The sequence below is a fragment of the Microcaecilia unicolor genome, chromosome 11 (assembly GCF_901765095.1).
Source record: "Microcaecilia unicolor chromosome 11, aMicUni1.1, whole genome shotgun sequence".
Taxonomy (NCBI): domain Eukaryota; kingdom Metazoa; phylum Chordata; class Amphibia; order Gymnophiona; family Siphonopidae; genus Microcaecilia; species Microcaecilia unicolor.
The window spans coordinates 130,053,634-130,074,733 of record NC_044041.1 but is presented as its reverse complement, the minus strand read 5'-3'; the positions used below and the strand labels follow the sequence as shown (position 1 = coordinate 130,074,733).

General features: G+C 41.6%; 1 protein-coding gene across 1 annotated transcript in view; it reads left to right on the top strand.

The window, feature by feature from the left end:
- MUS81 (MUS81 structure-specific endonuclease subunit) overlaps window positions 1-21,100 on the top strand; it is a 261,421-nt gene that overhangs the window by 125,795 nt on the left and 114,526 nt on the right. The window contains exons 11-14 of the mRNA XM_030219968.1: window positions 1,667-1,779; window positions 10,309-10,419; window positions 15,358-15,474; window positions 15,874-15,887. Coding sequence (XP_030075828.1) covers window positions 1,667-1,779; window positions 10,309-10,419; window positions 15,358-15,474; window positions 15,874-15,887 — 355 coding nt within the window. The remainder of the gene's footprint in view (window positions 1-1,666; window positions 1,780-10,308; window positions 10,420-15,357; window positions 15,475-15,873; window positions 15,888-21,100) is intronic.

Sequence of the window (21,100 nt, the reverse complement as noted above, 5' to 3'; positions counted from 1 at the left end):
TGTTAAGCTGCTGCTAAAAAAAACTTCCATTGGCTTCCAATGACTCATCGAGTTACGTACAAACTTCTTCTTCTGGTTTTCAAAACCCTGGCTTACAAAGAACCTCACTATCTTTATTGACTACTACTCCCTATGTCCCTTCACTTTCTGTCCTCTCACAGGACCACAGTCTACTCATTATCCCAAACTATAAGCAAATTCTTCATGAGCACATTTGTGTCTATTTTCTCTGTTCAAGGTCCTCAGCTTTGGAACCTTCTATCTACCACCTTATGATATCAAACCTCTTTACCGGCTTTCAAGTCAAAACTTAAGACTTTTTTTTATTTCAGAATGCATTTCATTTAGCTCCTCTTTTTCCCTTTCTACCTCACTCTCTATTTGTCTGGTTGAGTGCACTCACTACTTCTTTCTCTTATATTTTTAAATATATTGTAAACCACTTAGATGTAACTCCTGGCTGGCAGTCTAATAAATTGTATTAAATTTGAAACTTGACAATTCAAACTAGGTATGTACCACAGCATAGGAGAAATAAAAATAGAAATGTGTTTCCTCTTGTACTGAACAAGAAATAAAAAGACATCCATGTTGCACATTTCCCAAAGGTAACATTCCACCAAATAAATTCAAAATAAAGGCCGTTTTTCTACTTTTGTTGTCTGGGTGCTTTATTTTTCCAAGCATGTTGGTCCTAGTTTCTTCTTTTCTGTTTTCTTGTCTGTCTTCTGCTCTCTTTCCAGTGGGTTCTTTCTCCAGTTTCCTCTTATCTTCTTCTATTCCCTCACTATATCTGTTTCTGATCTATTTCCTCTCTCTCTCTGTTTTCTATCTTTCCTGTCAAATTTCACCTTCGCACTCTTCAGTCCTCCACCTATATTTCACTTACCAGTACCTATCAGTTTTCCTTCTAATCTCACCCTTTCCTCTCCTGCCTCACTCCTTCCCTGGCTTCTTATTTCCATTCATTTCACCCACTCCCCATTAGTACAATTCTACCTTTTTTACTTACCATCTCCTCATACTCATCTCCTTGAGAACCCCCTTGTCTCTCCCACATGATTACACCATGACATGTATCCCCCCGCCTTTTCCCTTCTTACACCCTTGTAGCCTAGCATCTCCTTGCCCCCTCTATCACTGTCTCTCCTCCACCACAGCATTTCCCTGTCCTTTCTCCCTTCCCCTCAATCCCTATGGTCCAGCAAATCCGTGTCCCCTCCACCCCTATGGTTCAACAATTCCCTGTCCCTTTTCTTCCCCCCCCCTTATGGTCCAGCAACTTCCTGTCCTTTCTCTCTTCCCCTCCACTCCTATGGTCCAGCAACTTCGTGTCCCTTCTCCCTTCCCCTCCACTCCTATGGTCAAGCAACTCTCTGTCCCCTATCTCTCCCCTTTCCCCTTTATCATCTAGCAGATCCCTTTCCCATCCCTTCCACTCTTATGCTGCAGCTACTCCATGTCCCTTCTCTCTTCCTTTCCCCCTTATGATCCAGCATCTCCCTGTCCTCTGTCTCTCCCCCTCTCTCTCCCTTTCCTCCCCCCACAAAACTGCAGCTTCAGTGTTCAGCAGGGCAGCAGCTCGGAGAGTAGAGCCTACTCAAGAAACTAACCTGGTGCCAGGAGACGTGGCTACATAAATGCCCAATGCTGTGCACCTTCTCAGGTTGTGTAGGTGACAAACTGCACACCAGATGTGAAATCCTGCTAAGTGTGGTTTTACCGTCTACACAATCCAGAAAGGAGCACAGCATCAGGGTTTATGTAGCTGCATCTCCCGTGGGTCCAGCATCTCTCTCTTCTATGGTCCGCTGTCACCTTGGATTGCATGTTTTCTGGGAACAGGAGAAACCTGAATATAACCCACCTTGAGCTACAACTGAAAAGGGCATGAGCTAAATGCAAATAAAGTAAAATAAATACACTGGAGGCAGGTTTCTTCCAGTTGAACAAAAGCTTTGGAACAAGGGGTTATAGGATGAAGGTGAAAGGAGAGAGACTTATGAGTAGTCTAATTAAACGTTTCTGTATGGAAAGAATTGTAGATGCAGAGCTGGAACTAGTTGCATGCCATGTCCCTATCCATTGCATATCTCCACTGTATTATGGCTGACAGACATCTGTAAAACCGCTACATGGTCGTCCGTCCATACCTTCCCAACTTTCTTTTTCAGAGAGGATGGGCACTGGTAAAGATGTCCATCAGAGTCTGTCTCTCTCTTTTTTTTTTTTTTTTTTTTTGTGAATATCTAACCACCCTCAGCTTAGCCACCCAGGTCTCCTCACCAGTCAGATCAATAACTAGGCAGCCCTCAGCCTGGCACTCACCAGAGGAGCGGCTGCATTATAGTAACATAGTAGATGACTCAGATGAAGACCTGTACAGTCCATCCAGTCTGTCCAAAGAGATAAACTCATTACGTAAGGTATGAGGTGATACCACATATGTATACCTGAACTTCATTTGTTCATGCTATTTTCAGGGCAAAGACCGTAGATGTCTGCCTAGCACTGTCCTTGTTCAAAAACTTTTGAAGTTGTTATTGAGGCCTTTGATAAGCTCCATTCCAGCCCAACAAATCTATCCAGCCACGATCAAGGCACAGACTATAGAAGTCTGCTCCGTACTGGCTTTGCTTCCCAGTTACCAGTGTTGCTACCTAATCTCTGCTAAGCTTCTTTGGATTAATTCATTTTAAACAGGATTCCTACATGTTTATCCTACGCATTTTTGAATTCCATTATTTTATTTTTTTATTTTTGTTACATTTGTAAACAAATGCGCTTTCCCACTCATGGCAGGCTCAATGCATCAGGCAATGGAGGGTTAAGTGACTTGCCCAGAGTCACAAGGAGCTGCCTGTGCCGGGAATCGAACTCAGTTCCTCAGTTCCCCAGGACCAAAGTCCACCACCCTAACCACTAGGCCACTCCTCCACTCCTCCACTATCTGCTGCGGTTGGGCATTGCAAGTATCCACCACCCTCTTGGTGAAAAAATACTTCCTGACATTATTCTTGAGTCTTCCTCCCTTCAACCTCAGTTCATGTCCTACCACCTTCCCATTTCTGGAAATGTTTTGTGTTTGTGGATTAATACCTGTCAAATATTTGAACGTCTGTGTCATATCATCCCTGGTTTTCCTTTCCTCCAGAGTATACATGTTCAGGTCATCAAGGCTCTTCTCGTACGTCTTGCTACGCAAAACGCATACCATTTTGTTGCTTTTTTTTTTAACCACTTCCAGTCTTTTTACATCCTTAGCAAGATACGGTCTCCAAAACTGAACACAGTACTCCAGGTGGGGCCTCACCAACAACTTATACAGGGGCATCAACACCTCCTTTCTTCTACTGGTTATATCCCTCTTTATGCAGCCGAGCATCCTTTGGCTGTGGCCACTGCCTTGTCATGTTGTTTTATCTCCTTGAGATCCTCAGACACCATCACTGCAAGATTCCTCTCCTGAGCCAAGCTTATCAATGTCTCCCTTCCTATCTGGTACATCTCTTTTGGATTTTTGCACCCCAAGTACATCACTCTGCACTTCTTTGCGTTAAATTTTAACTGCCAAACCCTTGAACATTCTGCCAACTTTTGGAGATCCTTCCTCATGGTTTCCACACCCTCCAAAGTATCCACTCTATTGGCTATCTTCCTGTCATCCGCAAAAAGGCAAACTTTTCTTTCTAACCCTCCAGCAAAGTCTCTCACAAATATAATTAACAGAATTGGCCCCAGCACCGACCCCTGAGGCACTCCACTGCTCACTTTACTTTCTTCCAAGCGGGTTCCATTTACCGCCACCCTCTGTTGCCTGTCGGTCAACCAGTTTCCAATCCATTTTACCACTTTGGGTCCTAAGTTCAGCCCGCTCAGCTAATTCACGAGTCTTCTGTGAGGGACTGTATCAAAGGCTTTATTGAAATCCAAGTAGATCACATCTAGCGCATGTCCTTCATCCAATTCCTTGGTCACCCAGTCAAAGAAGTCAATCAGATTTGTTTGGTAGGATTTTCCTTTGGTAAAGCCATGTTGCCTCAGATCCTGTAACCCATTGGCTTCCAGAAAGTTAACTATCCTTCCCTTCAGCAGCAACTCCATTATTTTTCCTACCATTGATGTGAGGCTTACCAGCCTGTAGTTCCCCACTTCTTCCTTGTCCCCACTTATGTGCTTAAAAAATTCCATTCCCCTCTACGAATCCTGCTCACAGCGCCAACTACTGTATTGCTTTGGTATTGCAGCCTGCTCACTTGATCACCACAGACTACTCACAAAATAAAATACTACAGATTCTTTTGGTTTCGTATTGGGTAAATGAAACTCTTTATTAGTACTTTAAATGGAGAGTGTATATGTCATTATTGTTACTACATCACAATAATTAAGAAATATACACACTAAGTCAGATTAGGAGATATGCACACTGATCAAACCATCTAACTAAAAGAAAGCTATAAAACAGATACCTTACTTTCTAATTCCTCTTATTCTCTTACCTATCTATATGTTTCATCTTTGCTTATACCCTACACTGTCAATTAAAATGTTTACGTATTGTGTTGACATTGTAAGTAGTATACTATGCCATACTTTGTATTGTTATTTGTATATTTTTACTGCTGTAATTGTCTTTTGCTTATGTTTTATTCTTACTGTACACCGCCTTGAGTGAATTCCTTCAAAAAGACGGTAAATAGATCTTAATTAAAAAATAATATGCTACCTTTAGCAAGCTAAGATTATATTTATAATCAACTCAGACTTGGATGAAGGCAAATCATTTAAAATTGAATGTGGCAAAAACTCAGATTCTCTTACTATCTAATTTTGAAGATATAAATGTGCCTCTAGAATTTGTTTTTGGTTCTACTACTATTAAGATCTTACATAAGATTTGAAATTTAGGGGGTTGAACTGGGAGGGGGGGGGGGAGAAAACTATCAAAAAACTAATTGTGAATTTAAGTTGAGTTGGAATTTGAATGTTTGAAACACATGAGCAGTCTGCAGGCTGCATTGGTAAACATTGTATTATTTATGTTGTGTTTAATAAAACTTTTCAAATTTAAAAAAAAGATTTGAAATTTAGGGGTTATAATGGATTCTGCTCTGAATTTAAAATGGTATGTAATTGATTAAATTCTCTCAGTAAAAAGTGATTAAAGATGTTTTTTGGAAATTACATGTATCGAGAAGACTAAAAACTCTTCTCAGACAAAAGAACTTTAGAAAAGTGATTCAGTGCATTATTACCCTGTGTTTTGGCTACTGTAATGGATTGATGATTGGTTTAAAAAAAGACTCAGTTACAAGCTTTACAATTAACTCAAAATACGCTTGCAAGGGTGTTAGCAGGAAAATCCAAATTTGACTATATTACTCCGATATTGAGAGAGCTACATTGTTTACCAGTTGACCAGAGAATTACATTTAAGGGTTAAGCTTGATGTTCCAAGGTTCAAAATAGACTAGTGTCTCCTGTACTGGCATCAATATTTGTTTGATGTGGCATCCTATCATGTTATCATATTGGAAGAATATAGAAATAAAATCTTTTATATTGCCAGTCCAATGCTTTGGAATAAAATCCCAAAACAATTGAGAGAAGTTGAAACTTTGATTTTAAGAAAGAAATTAAAACATTGCTATTCATTGAGGTTTATAGGGGAATCAGCTTGTTGATATGAGAAGCACAGTATGTTGATATATTTTTAACAGTAGAATACTGAAAATTATGTATATTGTAAAGTAGATTATATGTGTCTGGAGTTGTCTGTAATGTAAAAATTGTATGGTGAATTATTGTTGGATGTAAGGTTGTAATCCTCCTAGAACTTTGGTGATAATGTGGAATACAATTTTTTTAAATAAATAATAATAATAAATGACAGCAAAATTCAGTATAAAATTGCTTACGTAAACAGCAAAATGCCTCACAAACAAAAAAGTCTTTAACTCTTTCTTAAACATCATTAAGGAGGCAATTTGATGCATTTCCAGTGGGAGTGCATTCCACATAACCGGTCCTGCTACCCGAAATATACGGACACGATTTTCAGCAAGCCGGACTTGACGAACAAAAGGTTCATCCAAAGGTTATACCTCTCTTTATGTAGCCTAGCATCCTTCTGGCTGTTTCGCTGCCTTAAGATCCTGAGACGTGATCAGTCAAGTTCTCTCTCCTGAACCATGCTTATCAGTCTTTTACCTGTATTTCGTACATCTGCTTTGAATTTCTACACCCTGTGCATCACTTTGCACGTCTTCACATTAAATTTTAGCTGCCACATCTTAGACCATTCTTCTAATTTCTGTAGATCCCTTCTCATGGTTTCTAGTCCCTCTGTAGTGTCCACTCTGTTGAATATTTTTGTGTCATCCAGAAAAAGACAAACCTTTGCTTCTAATCCTTCAGCAATGTCACTCACAAATATATTAAATAGAATCGGTCTCAGTACCAGTCCCTGAGGCACTCCACGATTGATCTTCCTTTTTTGTGAATAAACTCCTTTCACCACAACTCTCTGTTGTCTATCAGTCAACCAGTTTCTAATCTAGTTCACTACCTTGAGTCCTAACTTCAGCCCACTCAACTTATTCAGGAGCCTCCTGTGTGGAACCATATCAAGGCTTTGCTGAAATCCAAGTAGATTACACCTGGCACATGTCCTTCATCCAGTTCTCTTGTCACCCCAAAGACATCAGTCGGATTCATTTGACATGTTGGATTCTAGGAAGTTAATATCCTTTCCTTTAGCGCGTCTCTGTTAATTTTCCAAGACCAGAGTGATGCTCACCGGCCTGTAGTTTTCCACTTTTTCCTTGTCCCCACTTTCATGAAGAGGGATGACATCCACTCGTCTTTACTCCTGCAGAATCTTTCTCATCTCCAAAGATCTATTAAATCAATAAGGGGTTCCACCAGGATTTTTCCAAGTCCCTCAATATTCTGGAATGTATCCCATCCAGCCTCATGGCTTTGTGCACTTTCAGTTTTTCAAGTTATTCATAAACACTTCTATAAATGGTGCAATGTCCACTCTATTCCCATGACAAATATCCGTGGTCCTCCTCCAGGATTTTCGTCCATGAATACAGAACAGAAATATTTGTTTAGCACATCTGCTTTTTCCGCATCACTCTCCACATAACAGGTCTCAGTATCTTTCAGTCTTACAATTCCATTTCTACCTTTCCTCCTTTCTCTATCATAATTGAAAGTCTTATCACCTCTGTTTACATTTTCAGCCGTTTTTTTTAATTCTGCCTCTGCTTTTGCTAGCCATATTTCTTTCTTTGCTTATTTGAGTTTTCCCCAGTGTTCTGACCTGGTTTTACAGCCTGCCTCACTGACACAGACTACTCAGTAATTACTGTGGATTCTTTTGGATTCGTATTAGGTAAATGAGGCTTTTATTAGAGGTTTTATTATTGTCTAAGATAAATAATGATTAAGCTATATACAATGATTAAGCCATATAAGAAACAATATTACCTATCTATAGTTAAAAAGAAACAATCATTACATCACTGATCCCTGCAGCCAAGCAATGCTAGGAGTTGTAGACCAGGAAAAGAAGCAATAAGACACTATAATATAAACAATACCTACATCACTGGTCCTTACATCATCCAGGCTTTTTATTTTTATTTTTTATTATTTTATTTATTGAATTTTCAAGTACAAGTATAACAAACTTGCTCAGAAAGTTGGTTAATTAGAAATTAAAACATCAAAGAAATTTTTATAGCTTTATAAACTTTCCACAATTAAGCCAACATAAGTCCACATGATGGAGTTCAAAATACCAATACGTTGAAATATTGACAAAAAAAAATTAAAGGAGGGTAAGCGGACGTGTGCTTGACCCTAAACATATCTTTTCAAGCATTATTGATAGTTGGAGAATCTATTCCAACTACCCTTCTAGTTGTAATAAATGTCTCAAGTTGGGAGGGATCATAAAACACAAATTTCTCAGAACGGTAGTTAACTAAACATTTGCACGGGAATTTTAAGAAAAAAAGGTTGCTCCCAATTGTATCATTTCTTGTTTCTTCTGAAGAAATTTTTTCCGGCGCACTTGTGTTTCCCTCAAAACATCTGGGTATACACTGATCTTTAACCCCTTAAAAGATTTTTCTCGATTTTTATAAAACATTTTTAATATCCAAACTTTAAGTAGTGATAAAGCCTCCGTCACCACCAATGTGGCTGGTGTTATTTGTTCTGAGTCTGAAGTTTCTAATAAAGTTGTAACATCTAGGGGCTGATTTTCTTATGATAGTTGGTTTCTAACAGGAAGATAGAAGACTTGTACAAATGGAGGAATATTCTCCTCACTTATCTGAAGAGTTTCCTTAAAATATGTTTTCAACATCTCTCTTGGAGCAATAGAGGTTAAATAAGGAAAATTTATAAATCGCAGGTTATTGCTTCTAGAGAAATTCTCCAATATCTCTGTCTTTCTTCTTAAATTTATTAAATCTTTAAGCATGGTATTTTGCACTTCTTGTACTTGTATATCTTTTGCTTGTTTTTCAACTTGCTCATTCAATTGCTTAACTTTCTCTTCTACTCGTTCAATATACTGTCCAACGTTACTTCGGGAGGTTTAGTTGTTTGTAAAGTTGCAAATGAAAAAGTTCCTACCTCCATTTGTTGTAAGGAAATACCTGCCGAACTTGAGATATTTTGCTCCTCCGTCGATGTTTCAGCCTTCGTGGTTGACACAGCTCCCTCATATTCTACTGTCGCCCCTCGTCTTCCTACTTCTGTATCCACTCCCGGGGTCAGATTCGGAGACGCCATCTCTGGTGAGCTAAATCCACAAGGCTGGGGAGGAGGGGAAGGTGCTCGATCATTGGGGCTTAATGAGACTTCCAGCCCAGGACTCTCCTGCAGGCCTTCAACTGCCGCGGAGTTTGTCAACGGGCCGCTCCCCGACAAATTAGCGTCCAGAGCCCTCTGCAAAAAAGAGTCAATCGGGCCGCTTCGAGTTGGGGTACTCTGCCGCTGAGAGGCTACGGCAGCAGCTTTCCCCCTTCTCTTAGGCATTTTCAAAACGGCAGTGGTGGAGATTCCACCTCAGCCAGCAGATTCAGGTAAATTTTGCGGGATCTCGAAGCACACGTCTGCTTTACTCGGCAGCCATTTTGAACTCCGGCTTTTTACATCAGCTGAGAGAAGCCCCTTTTTCAGTGAAGCTGGAGTCTCATGACCAGGAGTCTAGTTATGAGCTTCTGGTTTCACTGTAAGAGGCCCCCTCTTTTTTATTAGGCTTAGAACTCATGCTCAGAGCTAAGGAAATTACAGAATGCTGAGAATTCTCTGTTTTGGTAAACAAGCCATACTGTGGGAAGGTTGTCGCATGTTTCTCAGTCCCAGGTGACCAATCTGAACTTGAAACAGGCTCCACCTCTCCCTTCACGTACCAAATTAATTAGAGCTGTGTCTTATCTTCTACATTCCAACTTATTTTCACACAATCAAAGTAAACAATCATTTTAATGAACGAGTGCCCTGCCGGTCAAGGCAGAGTTAAAAAACTATCTTTAAATTCATTTCTATTACACCCAGTAATCTTTTTTGTGTGTGTCTCTGTCACACAGACATACCTATACACTGTCTTCTCTCTCTCACACACACAGACATTGAATTACGGAGGCTTGATCAGCTTCACTAGTTATATATTCCTATAAAGCTTGGTGATAAAACATAGGTGGGGTTCTAAGACCAAATAAGACGACAATGCCTGGAATACTCTACCATCAGTGTAAAGGAATTTAAACTTCCTTGTAACAGGCTGAGAGAAGGGGCTTTGTAGAAGCTGGCGTGGTGTGGATTTAAATATTTTTATTTTTTATTTTATTTGCTGCATTTGTATCCCACATTTTCCCACCTCTTTGCATGCTCATGTGGTTTACATTATGCCGCAGTGACAATCGTCATGATCATTTATCCTAAGTATTAGAACCAGTGAGAAAGATAACTAGAGAAATAGCAGGCTACTAAGTACTGGAATAAAAGGGGGTTTTGGCAAGGCAGTAGTGAAGTGCACTGCAGAACTGTGTGTGTGAGGATTGCCGTATAGGACTTAATAAGGAATGCTTCAGGGTAGGAGTAAGATGCATTGAAAGAGATGCATGTGAAAGAGATGCATGTGAAAGAAGGGGCTCAGATATTGGAATACAGGAGGTACTGCAGTGCAGGAATGAGGTACATTGGCAGAGCTGTGATGTATCATACAGTACTACTTGTGCAGGGTTTCAGTGATTCTGAGATTCTGTTTTTGGCTGGCAGACACTGCGGGCCCCAAGAGCTCGAGAACTTGTGCTGGACCACATAGTGGAGAGGAAGAGGATGGATGATCTGTGCAGCAGTATCATTGATGGCCGCTTCCGCGAGCAGAAGGTACCATTGCATGACTCTGTTCCTCGATTTCATATAACCTGGGTCACTTCTCTGTCCTTACTGACCACAGTGGAGTTTACAGTTGCTTGAGCAGCAAATAGGTAGGGGGTAGGTCTGTCACGAAACACCTAGCCACCTGCCTGAGGTTACCCTGCAGCCACTTAGAGGGTCTATTTCCAGCACAGATCAAGTCAGCCTGCACCTGCTGCTTGTGCTCAACACTAGCACCCTCCTACTACCAACTGGATCACAACCGCCACTGGGTGAATCTCCCACTCAGATTATCCCCAGTGCTTTCCAGTGGTCCCACAGTTCCTAGAAAGGACACACAGGCCTAACACACAAACCACCAGGATTCTTTATCAGTCCAGACAGTCAGAGTCAACAAACTAAACAGGTTTTTCACACTGGAACAATGAAGAAAACAAAATGTGCAATTAGCAAACAATAACAGGTAATTGAATTATGGATCAATTATAACACTTAACTAAACATTTGGTTACTTTCTAAAAAGTACCTGGGGAGATCAGGACATATATAGTACTCCAGTTATCAAATATAACTGTTTTTTTACAGGGCTTCAGCAAAGACACTCTCTCTCTCTCTCTTTTCCTCCTGGGCTGAAACTGTGGAAAAAACCCCAGTACAATTAAAAAAAAAAAAAAAAAAAAAAGGAGATCCTGGGCCAATCAGAGCCCAGTCAACAAGTTTTAAAAGTACTGCTCACAGTACTGTAGATTCACTTCTTCACTGAGTGAAACTAAAAGAGGGCTTTCACTTTTTTGTAACAACTGTAATGCACCACCTGCTGGCCAAACCAGAGAAATGCACCTCAGAATCAATTTAGGCAGTTTACAGGCTTAAAACACACTGTTCTGTCACACCTCCCTCCTCAAGAGAGGACCCCGGACTGCGGCCTGTGCAGACCTCTGATCGAGTCTTAGTAGTCCAGTGTCAGGGTGGTTCTGACTTTTCCTTCCTGGAGAAGCCATCAGCTTTGCCATGTTCATTGCCCCTCCGGTGCCCATGACAGAAATTTCCACCACACTCAGTACATGCTAACAGTTCCAATCCTGTATGCTTCAACCTGAGAACAGTGAGGAGTATCTTCTGACAGAAGCTTCTACTACACTCAGCACATGTGAATGGATTTACTCCTGTGTGTATTCTCTGGTGCTTTGCCAGCTGTGACCCATGAATAAAGCTTTTTCTACATTCAGTGCATGTAAACGGTTTCTTCCCTGAATGGATTCTATGTTGCTTTGACAATAATTTGAAACTGGTCTCTCTCCTGGGTGAAATTTAGCATTTCTTTTGGAGCTTTCTTCCTGGTTGAAGCTACTGTCATAACCAGGGCATGAAGATATTCTATTATCATTGTTTTTCTGATATTCTGTAATGTTTGCTTTATTGATCAGCTTTTCACATATTCTATACTTATACATATTCCAGTTTCTTTATTATTTTTCAGGTGCTTCATTAACTCTTTCTTCACACTGAAATCTTTCTTGTACTTAGACCATGTAAAATGTGTCTCTTTTAGTTCTCCTTTTGACTGAAAGTTTTTTCAGTCTGTACAATTAAATAGTCTCTCTTCAGTGTCAGATCCCTCTGGTAATGTCTCTGCTAGGAGGTCAGGTATGGGCTCACTATCCTGACACTGTTCTGGTAGGCTGCACACAGCTAGCACCATAGCTGTGCGATTTGCATAGGCCTTTAACATATTTACATGAAAGGTACGCTGCTTTCTGTCTTGAGAGTCTATAGATATAATAGTTTGTATCATCCCTGATGTCGTTCTAGTGGAACATCATGTGCAATCTGGAGGAATTGTTCTCTGTATGTCCTGGGCACTATAAGCTGCTTGCCTGCTGTCCAGAGCCTATTAGGATCAACAGGACCAGTCTCTCTCTATACAGCAACCCCCCCTTTCCATATGATACAATCTTTGCAAGTTTCACTGATTGGTTGAGCACCCCTCTGCCTCAGGGCTTCCTGGAAAGCATGTCTCTGTCCTATATCAGTATCCATATCTGGAAGGATCTCTGCTGTCGACTCTGACAAATCAGGGTCAACAGTCTAATCAATAGGTGTGTCTGTTAAGTTAGGCTGTTCCATACTTACTGCCCGGTCACCTCTGGAACTGGTGTTGCTGGAAGCACTAGAGTGTCTCCTCCTGTCACTTGGTCATCTGGTTCCACCTGAACTGGCTCAGGGTCTGGAACTGGAGAGGTGATCTCTGCTGCTTTTGTTAGCTGGGTCACCCGGGCCTGACTACGGGTAACCATAGCGAAAATGCAGACTCCGCTATCAAGGGTAATGTTCATTGGACCTATGTCGGTCCCACATAGCATTGATACCGACATGTTTTCAGTATGCCTACTTCTCTGTATCCAGGCACCAGGAATACTTGAGCAATGGGTACAGTCTCTCTGGATCCATTGGCTAGCACTACCTCTGCAGTGTGCCCTGGAAGAATTGCATCTTCCTGAACTAGCTCTGGTCGCAACAAAGTCATGCTAGAGTCATTGTCCACAAGCACAGCCACCTGGTTCTGGTTCATGGTTACTGGAGTGCTGTAGTGTTGTGGAAATCCATCTGCTTCTTGCTTGATGAATGGCCAGTAACTTTTTGTGCTGCGGTAACTGTGTGGGCTCCTTTGTAGTACTAGAGTCACCCATGAACGCCACCAGTTTAGGTGCAGGAACTGGAATGCTCTTTAGTGCTGGCTTGGAATTATCTGGTCAATCCGCTTTGAAATGTCCTGTATGCCCACACTGGAGACAAGGACGTTCATGCCTAAAGTCTTTAGGGTTATGGAGGATTTGCTGACACTGAGGTTGCAGGGATATTTTGCTTAGGGCTCTGGCTGCCTTTAGGTACTGGTTGTTGCGGATATGGACGGCTTCTCTTTGCCAACCAGGGACGGTTACCCATGAAGATGTCAGCCAGCTCACCACCTTCTCTGGAGTATGGGCTGGTGATCTTGAACATGTTCCTTTACCTCTGGATGACAACGCTGAAGAAACTGCTCCGGGACCATCAAGTTTTGGCAGTCCTCCAGGGTTTTAACTTCAGCTCCACTGAGCCACCGCTGATGCTGGTATCTTAATTAGATCACAAACTCGCTGTTAGTATCATCTGCCTTTTTGTGCAAAATCCAGAACTTTAGTCTGTAGTTCTCAGGGGTAATGGCATAACGGTTCAACAAAGCTTTGAAGAAACTGCTCCGGGACCATCAAGTTTTGGCAGTCCTCCAGGGTTTTAACTTCAGCTCCACTGAGCCACCGCTGATGCTGGTATCTTAATTAGATCACAAACTCGCTGTTAGTATCATCTGCCTTTTTGTGCAAAATCCAGAACTTTAGTCTGTAGTTCTCAGGGGTAATGGCATAACGGTTCAACAAAGCTTTGCATACCTCCTCAAACTGGGAGCATCTCCATGGACAGCCCTTGGAATGCCTCAAGTGCTCTACCAGTGAACTTCCCTCCCAGATAGGCACCCAGTCTTTCTTAGGAATCTCATTGAGGCGGCAAAGTTTTTCAAAGGCAGTTAGATATTCATCATTGTCACCTCTGGTATCATCAAACTGCGAAAACAAGTTGGGCCTGATCCGGGCTTTAGATCCTGCCTCGGGCCTTGGCACAGGGATTGGGCGGGAGCTTTGGATATGAGCCATTTCCATTTCCAACTTCATTTTCTGCAGCTGGAATTCTCTTTCCCGCTTCCACTCCTGCCGACGCTCCTCCCAGTCCCGTTTCTCTCGCCGCAGCTGATCTAGCCACTGTTGCTTTATCATGTAGATCTGCTGGATCTCAGCTGGTGTGGTATCTGGCCCTGCCAATGCATGTGCCATTGTCCACAAGGAGTCTGGTCTCCCCTCGGGAGAACTGTGTGCAGGCCGGTCCTGCGTCTCCTCGCTGAGGCTGTCCGTTTCTCTTGTGTTAGGTCAGGCATCTCCGGTGTCTAGTGGCCACTTCCAGTTGCTGTCAGTATGCTGCTAATCTCCTAACACTACCAAAAAAAAAAAAAAAAAAACTTTAACAGAAAGGGAACCTGTTACAGCTGCACTTGTGCACTGTGCTCTGTATCTGGAGGTTACAGATAAAAAAGACTCTGAACCACTCAGTGGATGGTGACCCTCACTCCACGCACTGAGTCTGACAACTCACCATGCTGCCACCAGAAAAGAAGGACAGGTCTGTCACAAAATGCCTAGCCAACCGCCTGGGGTTACCCCGCAGCCACTAAGAGGGTCTATCCCCAGCACAGCTCAAGTCATCCTGCAAGTACTGCTTGTGCGCTACACTAGCACCCTCCCACCAACTGGGTCATAACCGCCTCTGGGTGAGTCTCTCACTCTCAAATTATCCCCAGTGATTTCTAGGTTACTGGGGCCACACTCCCAATGGTCCCACAGTTCCCAGAAAGCATAGACTCAACATACAAACCACCAGGATTCTTTATGAGTCCAGATAGTCAGAGTCAACAAACTAAACAGGTTTATTGTCACAGTGGAACAATGAACAAAAAAAATGTGCAATCAGCAAGCACTAACAGGTAACTGAATTATGGATCAATAATAACACTAACTAAACATTTGGTTACTTCCTAAAAAGTACCTGGGGAGATCAGAATATATATAGCTCTTCACCAGTTATCAAATATATCTATGTTTTACATGGTTTCAGCAAAAATCTCTCTCTCTTCTCCTGTGCTGAAACTGGAGAAAAGAATAACAGCTTTAACATAAAACATGCACCACCTGCTGGCCAAACCAGAGAAATGCACCTCAGAATCAATTTAGGCAGTTTACAGGCCTAAAACATACTGTTCTGTCACAGTACATATTTAAGTTGATGATTATCATGCTCTAGATATAGCTACCAACTCCAGAACTTCTCCACACCACATTCCTGTCTGTTTTTCTTTTCTAGTTCCGGCTGAAGAAATGTGGGCTGCAGTGGCCCATTTATCTGGTGGAAGACTACGGGACCTCCCAGCACTTAAGCATACCAGAAACCACATTGGAGCAAGCCATAGTAAATACCCAGGTAGTGCAATAGCTTACTTCGGGAACATGTGTCCTTTTTCCAGATATTCAACATTGGGAGAACCAGTAGGTTGGTGGGAGCAGATGATCCTTGAGCTACTTGATTGGTTGCTGGATGTTTCCATTCTGTGAATCAGGCAGTGAAAACTCTTGGATCATAAACATGTCAAGGCCAATATTCAGCCACAGCTATCTGGTTACAAGTTAAACAGATAAGTTTTTAAATATCCAGTTAAGTCGTCACCACTGAATATACCTAGTTAAAGATGAACAGATAATTATCCAGTTAACTTTAGGCTAGCCTTATCTGCATAATTTTAACTGCAGAATATGAGCACTTTCCAGCAAAATTTAACTGCGCCCTCAGCACACCTCTCATGCCCCATATTTTATCTGCTAGCTTTCATCTGAATGGTAAGAACATAAGAGCATAAGCATTGTCATAGTGGAACAGACTGAAGATCTATGAAGCCCAGGTATCCTGTTTCCTACAATGGCCAATCTAAGTCACAGTACCTGGCAAGATCCCAGAAGAGTAAAACAGATTTTATGCTGCTTATTCTAGGTATAAGCAGTGGATTTTCCCAAGTCCATCTTAATAATCGCTTATGAGCTTTTCTTTTAGGAAACTAGCCAAATCTTTTTTTTAAACCCTGCTAAGCTAACTGCTTTTACCACATTCTCTGGCAACAAATTCCAGTGTTTAATTAAATGTTAAGTGAAGAAATATTTTCTCTGATTTGTTTTAAATTTGCTACTTAGTGACTTCATTGTGTGCCACTAGTCGGTATTTTTGGAAAGAGTAAACAAGCGATTCACATCTACCCGTTCCACTCCACTCCTCTCAATATTTGTATTTTATAGATCTCTATCTCATCTCTCCTCAGCCGTCTCTTCTCCAAACTGAAGAGCCTTAGCCGCTTTAGCCTTTCCTCATAGGGAAGTAGTCTCATCTCTTTTATCATTTTCATTGCCCTTCTCTGTACCTTTTCTAATTTGCTATAAATCTTTTGAGATGCGGTTACCAGAATTGCACACAGTATGCAAGGTACAGTCACACCGTGGAACGATACAAAGGCATTATAATAGTCTCATTTTTGTTTTCCCTTCCTTTCCTAATAATTCTTAACATTCTATTTGCTTTCTTAGCTGCCGCTGCACGCTGAGCAGAGGGTTTCAATGTATCATCAGCAATGACACCTAGATCCTTTTCCTGGGCTGTGACTTCTAATGTGGCAACTTACATCACGTAGCTATAGTTTGGCTTACTTTTTCCTACATGCATCACTTTGAACTTGCTCACATTAAATGTAATCTACCATTTGGATGCCCAATCTCCAAGTCTCATAAGGTCCTCTTGCAATTTTTCACAATCCTTTTGTGATTTAACAGCTTTGAATAACCGTGTTATCAGTAATTTTAATTACCTCACTAGCTATTCCTCTCTGTAGATCATTTATAAAAATGTTAAAAAGTAGCGGTCCCAGCACAGACTCCTGGGGAACCCCACTATCTACTGTTCTCCATTGAGAATACTGACCATTTAACCCTACTCTCTGTTTTCCATCTTTTAACCAGCTTTTAATCAACAGTAGGACATTACTTCCTATCCCATGATCTTCTAATTTTCTCACGAGTCTTTCATGAGGTACTAACTTTAAGTTTAATTAGAACTTGAAATAGTGCTTTTACTTTTACAGACTGAACGTTGCACAATCTATATTGTGCACATCTTGGAATCATTATGGATTGAAATGCCATGTGGAACGGGGAAAAGGATAGCGATAGGTGTGTACTACCGTCCACCTGGCCAGGATGAACAGACGGATGCAGAAATGTTAAAGGAAATTAGGGACGCAAACAAACTGGGGAACACAATAATAATGGGTGATTTCAATTACCCCTGTATTGACTGGGTAAATGTAACATCAGGGCATGCTAGGGAGGTAAAATTCCTTGACGAAATCAAGGACTGCTTTCTGGAGCAGCTGGTACAGGAGCTGACAAGAGAAGGAAAAATTCTAGACCTAGTCCTTAGTGGAGTGCATGATCTGGTGCGGGAGGTAATGGTGCTGGGGCCGCTTGATAACAGTGATCATAATATGATTGGATTTGATATTAGCTTTGAAGTAAGTATACATAGGAAATCAGCTGTGATTGGCTGACAGAAACTTGGAGGGACTTAATGGAAAGGGAAGGACATCTAAACAACTGAATAAGTGGTGCAGTGGTTAGAGCACAGGTCTTGTAATCAGAAGGTGGCTGGTTTGAATCCCCCTATAACTATTGTTTTAATTTGGACGTCCCTGACTGCACATGCACGTTTTTTTTTTTTCTTCCGATTTTTGCTCTCTGCATGGGTCCCGTGCAGCACCAACTAAACTAAAATTGCTCCGGGGACCTGCATACTGCTGTCATGGAGCTAGGTATGATATTTGAGGCTGGAAAAAATATTTAAACATTTTGTTTTTTAGGGTGGGAGGGGGGTAGTGACCACTGGGGGAGACAGGGGAGATCATTCCTGATTCCCTCCGGTGGTCATCTGGTCATTTAGGGCACTTTTTTGGGACCTGTTCGTGATAAAACAGGGTCCAGAAAAAGTGACCTAAATTCTCGCTAAAAACGCCTTTCTTTTTTCCATTATCGGCCGAGTGCGCCCATCTCTCCTCGGCCGATAACCACGCCCCAGTCCCGCCTTCACCACGCCTCCGACACACCCCCATCAACTTTATTCGTTCCTGCGACGGAGTGCAGTTGAAGACGCCCAAAATCGGCTTTCGATTATACCGATTTTCGCACTTTTGCGAGAAAAACGCCCATCTCCCTATTTAGGTCGAAATATGGGCGTTTTTCTCATTCGAAAATAAGCTGGATTGTGTATCTGGATTGTCAGAAGGCGTTTGACAAAGTACCTCATGAAAGACTCCAGAGGAAATTGGAGAGTCATGGGATAGGAGGTAGTGTTCTATTGTGGATTAAAAACTGAGAGTAGGGTTAAATGGTCAGTATTCTCAATGGAGAAGTGTAGTTAGTGGGGTTCCCTAGGGGGTCTGTGCTGGGACCGCTGCTTTTTAACATATTTATAAATGACCTAGAGATGGGAGTAGCTAGTGAGGTAATTAAATTTGCTGACAACACAAAGTTATTCAAAGTTATTAAATTGCGGGAGGATTGTGAAAAATTACAAGAGGACCTTATGAGACTGGGAGACTGGACATCTAAATGGCAGATGACGTTTAATGTGAGGAAATGCAAAGTGATATGCATGTGGGAAAGAGGAACCCAAATTATAGCTAAGTAATGCAAGGTTCCACGTTAGGAGTCACCGACCAATAAAGGGATCTAGGTGTCATCGTTGATGATATGTTGAACCCTTCTGCTCAGTGTGCTGCTGCGGCTAAGAAAGCAAATAGAATGTTAGGTATTATTAGGAAAGGAATGGAAAACAAAAGTGAGGACATTATAATGCCTTTGTGTCGCTATATGGTGCGACCGCACCGTGAATATTGTGTTGAATTCTGGTCACTGCATCTCAAAAAAGATACAGTGGAATTAGAAAAGGTGCAGAGAAGGGCGACAAAAATGATAAAGGGGATGGGACGACTTCCCTATGAAGAAAGGCTAAAGCAGCTAGGGCTCTTCAGCTTGGAGAAAAGGCGGCTGAGGGGAGATATGATAGAGGTCTATAAAATAATGAGTGGAGTTGAACAGGTAGACGTGAAGCATCTGTTTATGCTTTCCAAAAATACTAGGACTAGGGGGCATGCAATGAAGCTACAAAGTAGTAAATTTAAAACGAATCAGTGAAAATCTTTTTTTCACTCAACGTGTAATTAAACTCTGGAATTCGTTGCAAGAGAATGTGGTAAAGGCGGTTAGCTTAGAGTTTAAAAAAGGTTTGGATGGCTTCCTAAAGGAAAAGTCCATAGACCATTATTAAATTGGACTTCGGGAAAATCCACTATTTCTGGAATAAGCATTATAAAATGTTTTGTACTTTTTGGGGATCTTGCCCGGTATTTGTGACCTGGATTGGCCACTTTTGGAAACAGGATGCTGGACTTGATGGACCTTTGGTCTGTCCCAGTATGGCAATACTTATGTAGTTATATAATAATTCAAGGAGCAGGAAAAGTAATCCATAAAAGACAAGAAGAGACTCAGTCACAAAGAGCACATTCATCCAAAATAAAATACATAAAACAGGTTCAGTTAAAAATCACAAATAGAATAGATGCACTTGTACTGCAGAGTCAGGCTGCCGCCTTGATACACTTGTGCTCCAGAGTCAGGCTGTCAAGCGCCTTTGGAAATCCAGATATTCAAAATCAACCAGCTCACCTTCATCCACATGTTTATTCATCCTTTCAAAGAAATGTAGTAGATTGGTGAGGCAGGATTTCCATCCATGTTGGCTTTGTCTCGTTAATCCATGCTTATGTATATGCTCTGCAATTTTGTTCTTTATAAGTCTACCATTTTGCCCGGCACCAACATCAGGCTAACTCTCCATTGCTCCAGGTACAAAATAAGTACCTGTATATAATATGCAAATCACTTTGATTGTAACCAGAGAAAGACGATATATCAAATCCCATCCCCTTTCTCTTTCCTGAAGAAAAACCCCTTAGAGAGAAACTTTTTCATTACTCCCATTACTCCACAGGAGGTTTGAAAGTGATTAAAAACTTACCCACTGGTAAGAATGATTTTCAGGTGTTTCTACAAGATTTTGGCTCCAGCCCTTTCTGATATACTGGTCCAACTTTTAAAGGCAGTACTAGATAGGAACTCTATACCTTCTTCTTTAAATAACATACAAGCTCATTTTCAAAGCACTTAGCCTCCCAAAGTTCATAGAAACCTATGGAACTTAGCCTCCCAAAGTGCTTTGAAAATATGCCTAATAGTAACATAGTAGATGACGGCAGAAAAAGACCTGCATGGTCCATCCAGTCTGCCCAACAAGATAAACTCATATGTGCTACTTTTTGTGTATACCTTACCTTGATTTGGATCTGTCATTTTCAGGGCACAGACCGTACAAGTCTGCCCAGCACTATCCCTGCCTCCCAGTCACCGGCTCTGGGACACACCGTATAAGTCCGCCCAGCAATATCCTCGCCTCCCCAACCACCCCCCGCCTCCCACCACCGGCTCTGCCACCCAATCTCAGCTAAGCTTCTGAGGATCCATTCCCTCGGAACAGGATTCCTTTATGTTTATCCCACGCAAGTTTGAATTCCGTTACCGTTTTCCTCTCCACCACCTCCCGCAGTAGAGCATTCCAAGCATCCACCACTCTCTCTGTGAAAAAATACTTCCTGACATTTTTTGAGTCTACCCCCTTCAATCTCATATCGAGCCCTCTAGTTCTACCACCTTCCCATCTCCGGAAAAGGTTCGTTTGCGGATTAATACCTTTCAGATATTTGAAAGTCTGTATCATATCACTCCTGTTTCTCCTTTCCTCCAGGGTATACATGTTCAGGTCTGCCTTTCCTCATACGTCTTGTAATGCAAATCCCGTACCATTCTCGTAGCTTTTCTTTGCACCGCTTCAATTCTTTTTACATCCTTAGCAAGATACGGCCTCCAGACTGAACACAATACTCCAGTGGGGCCCT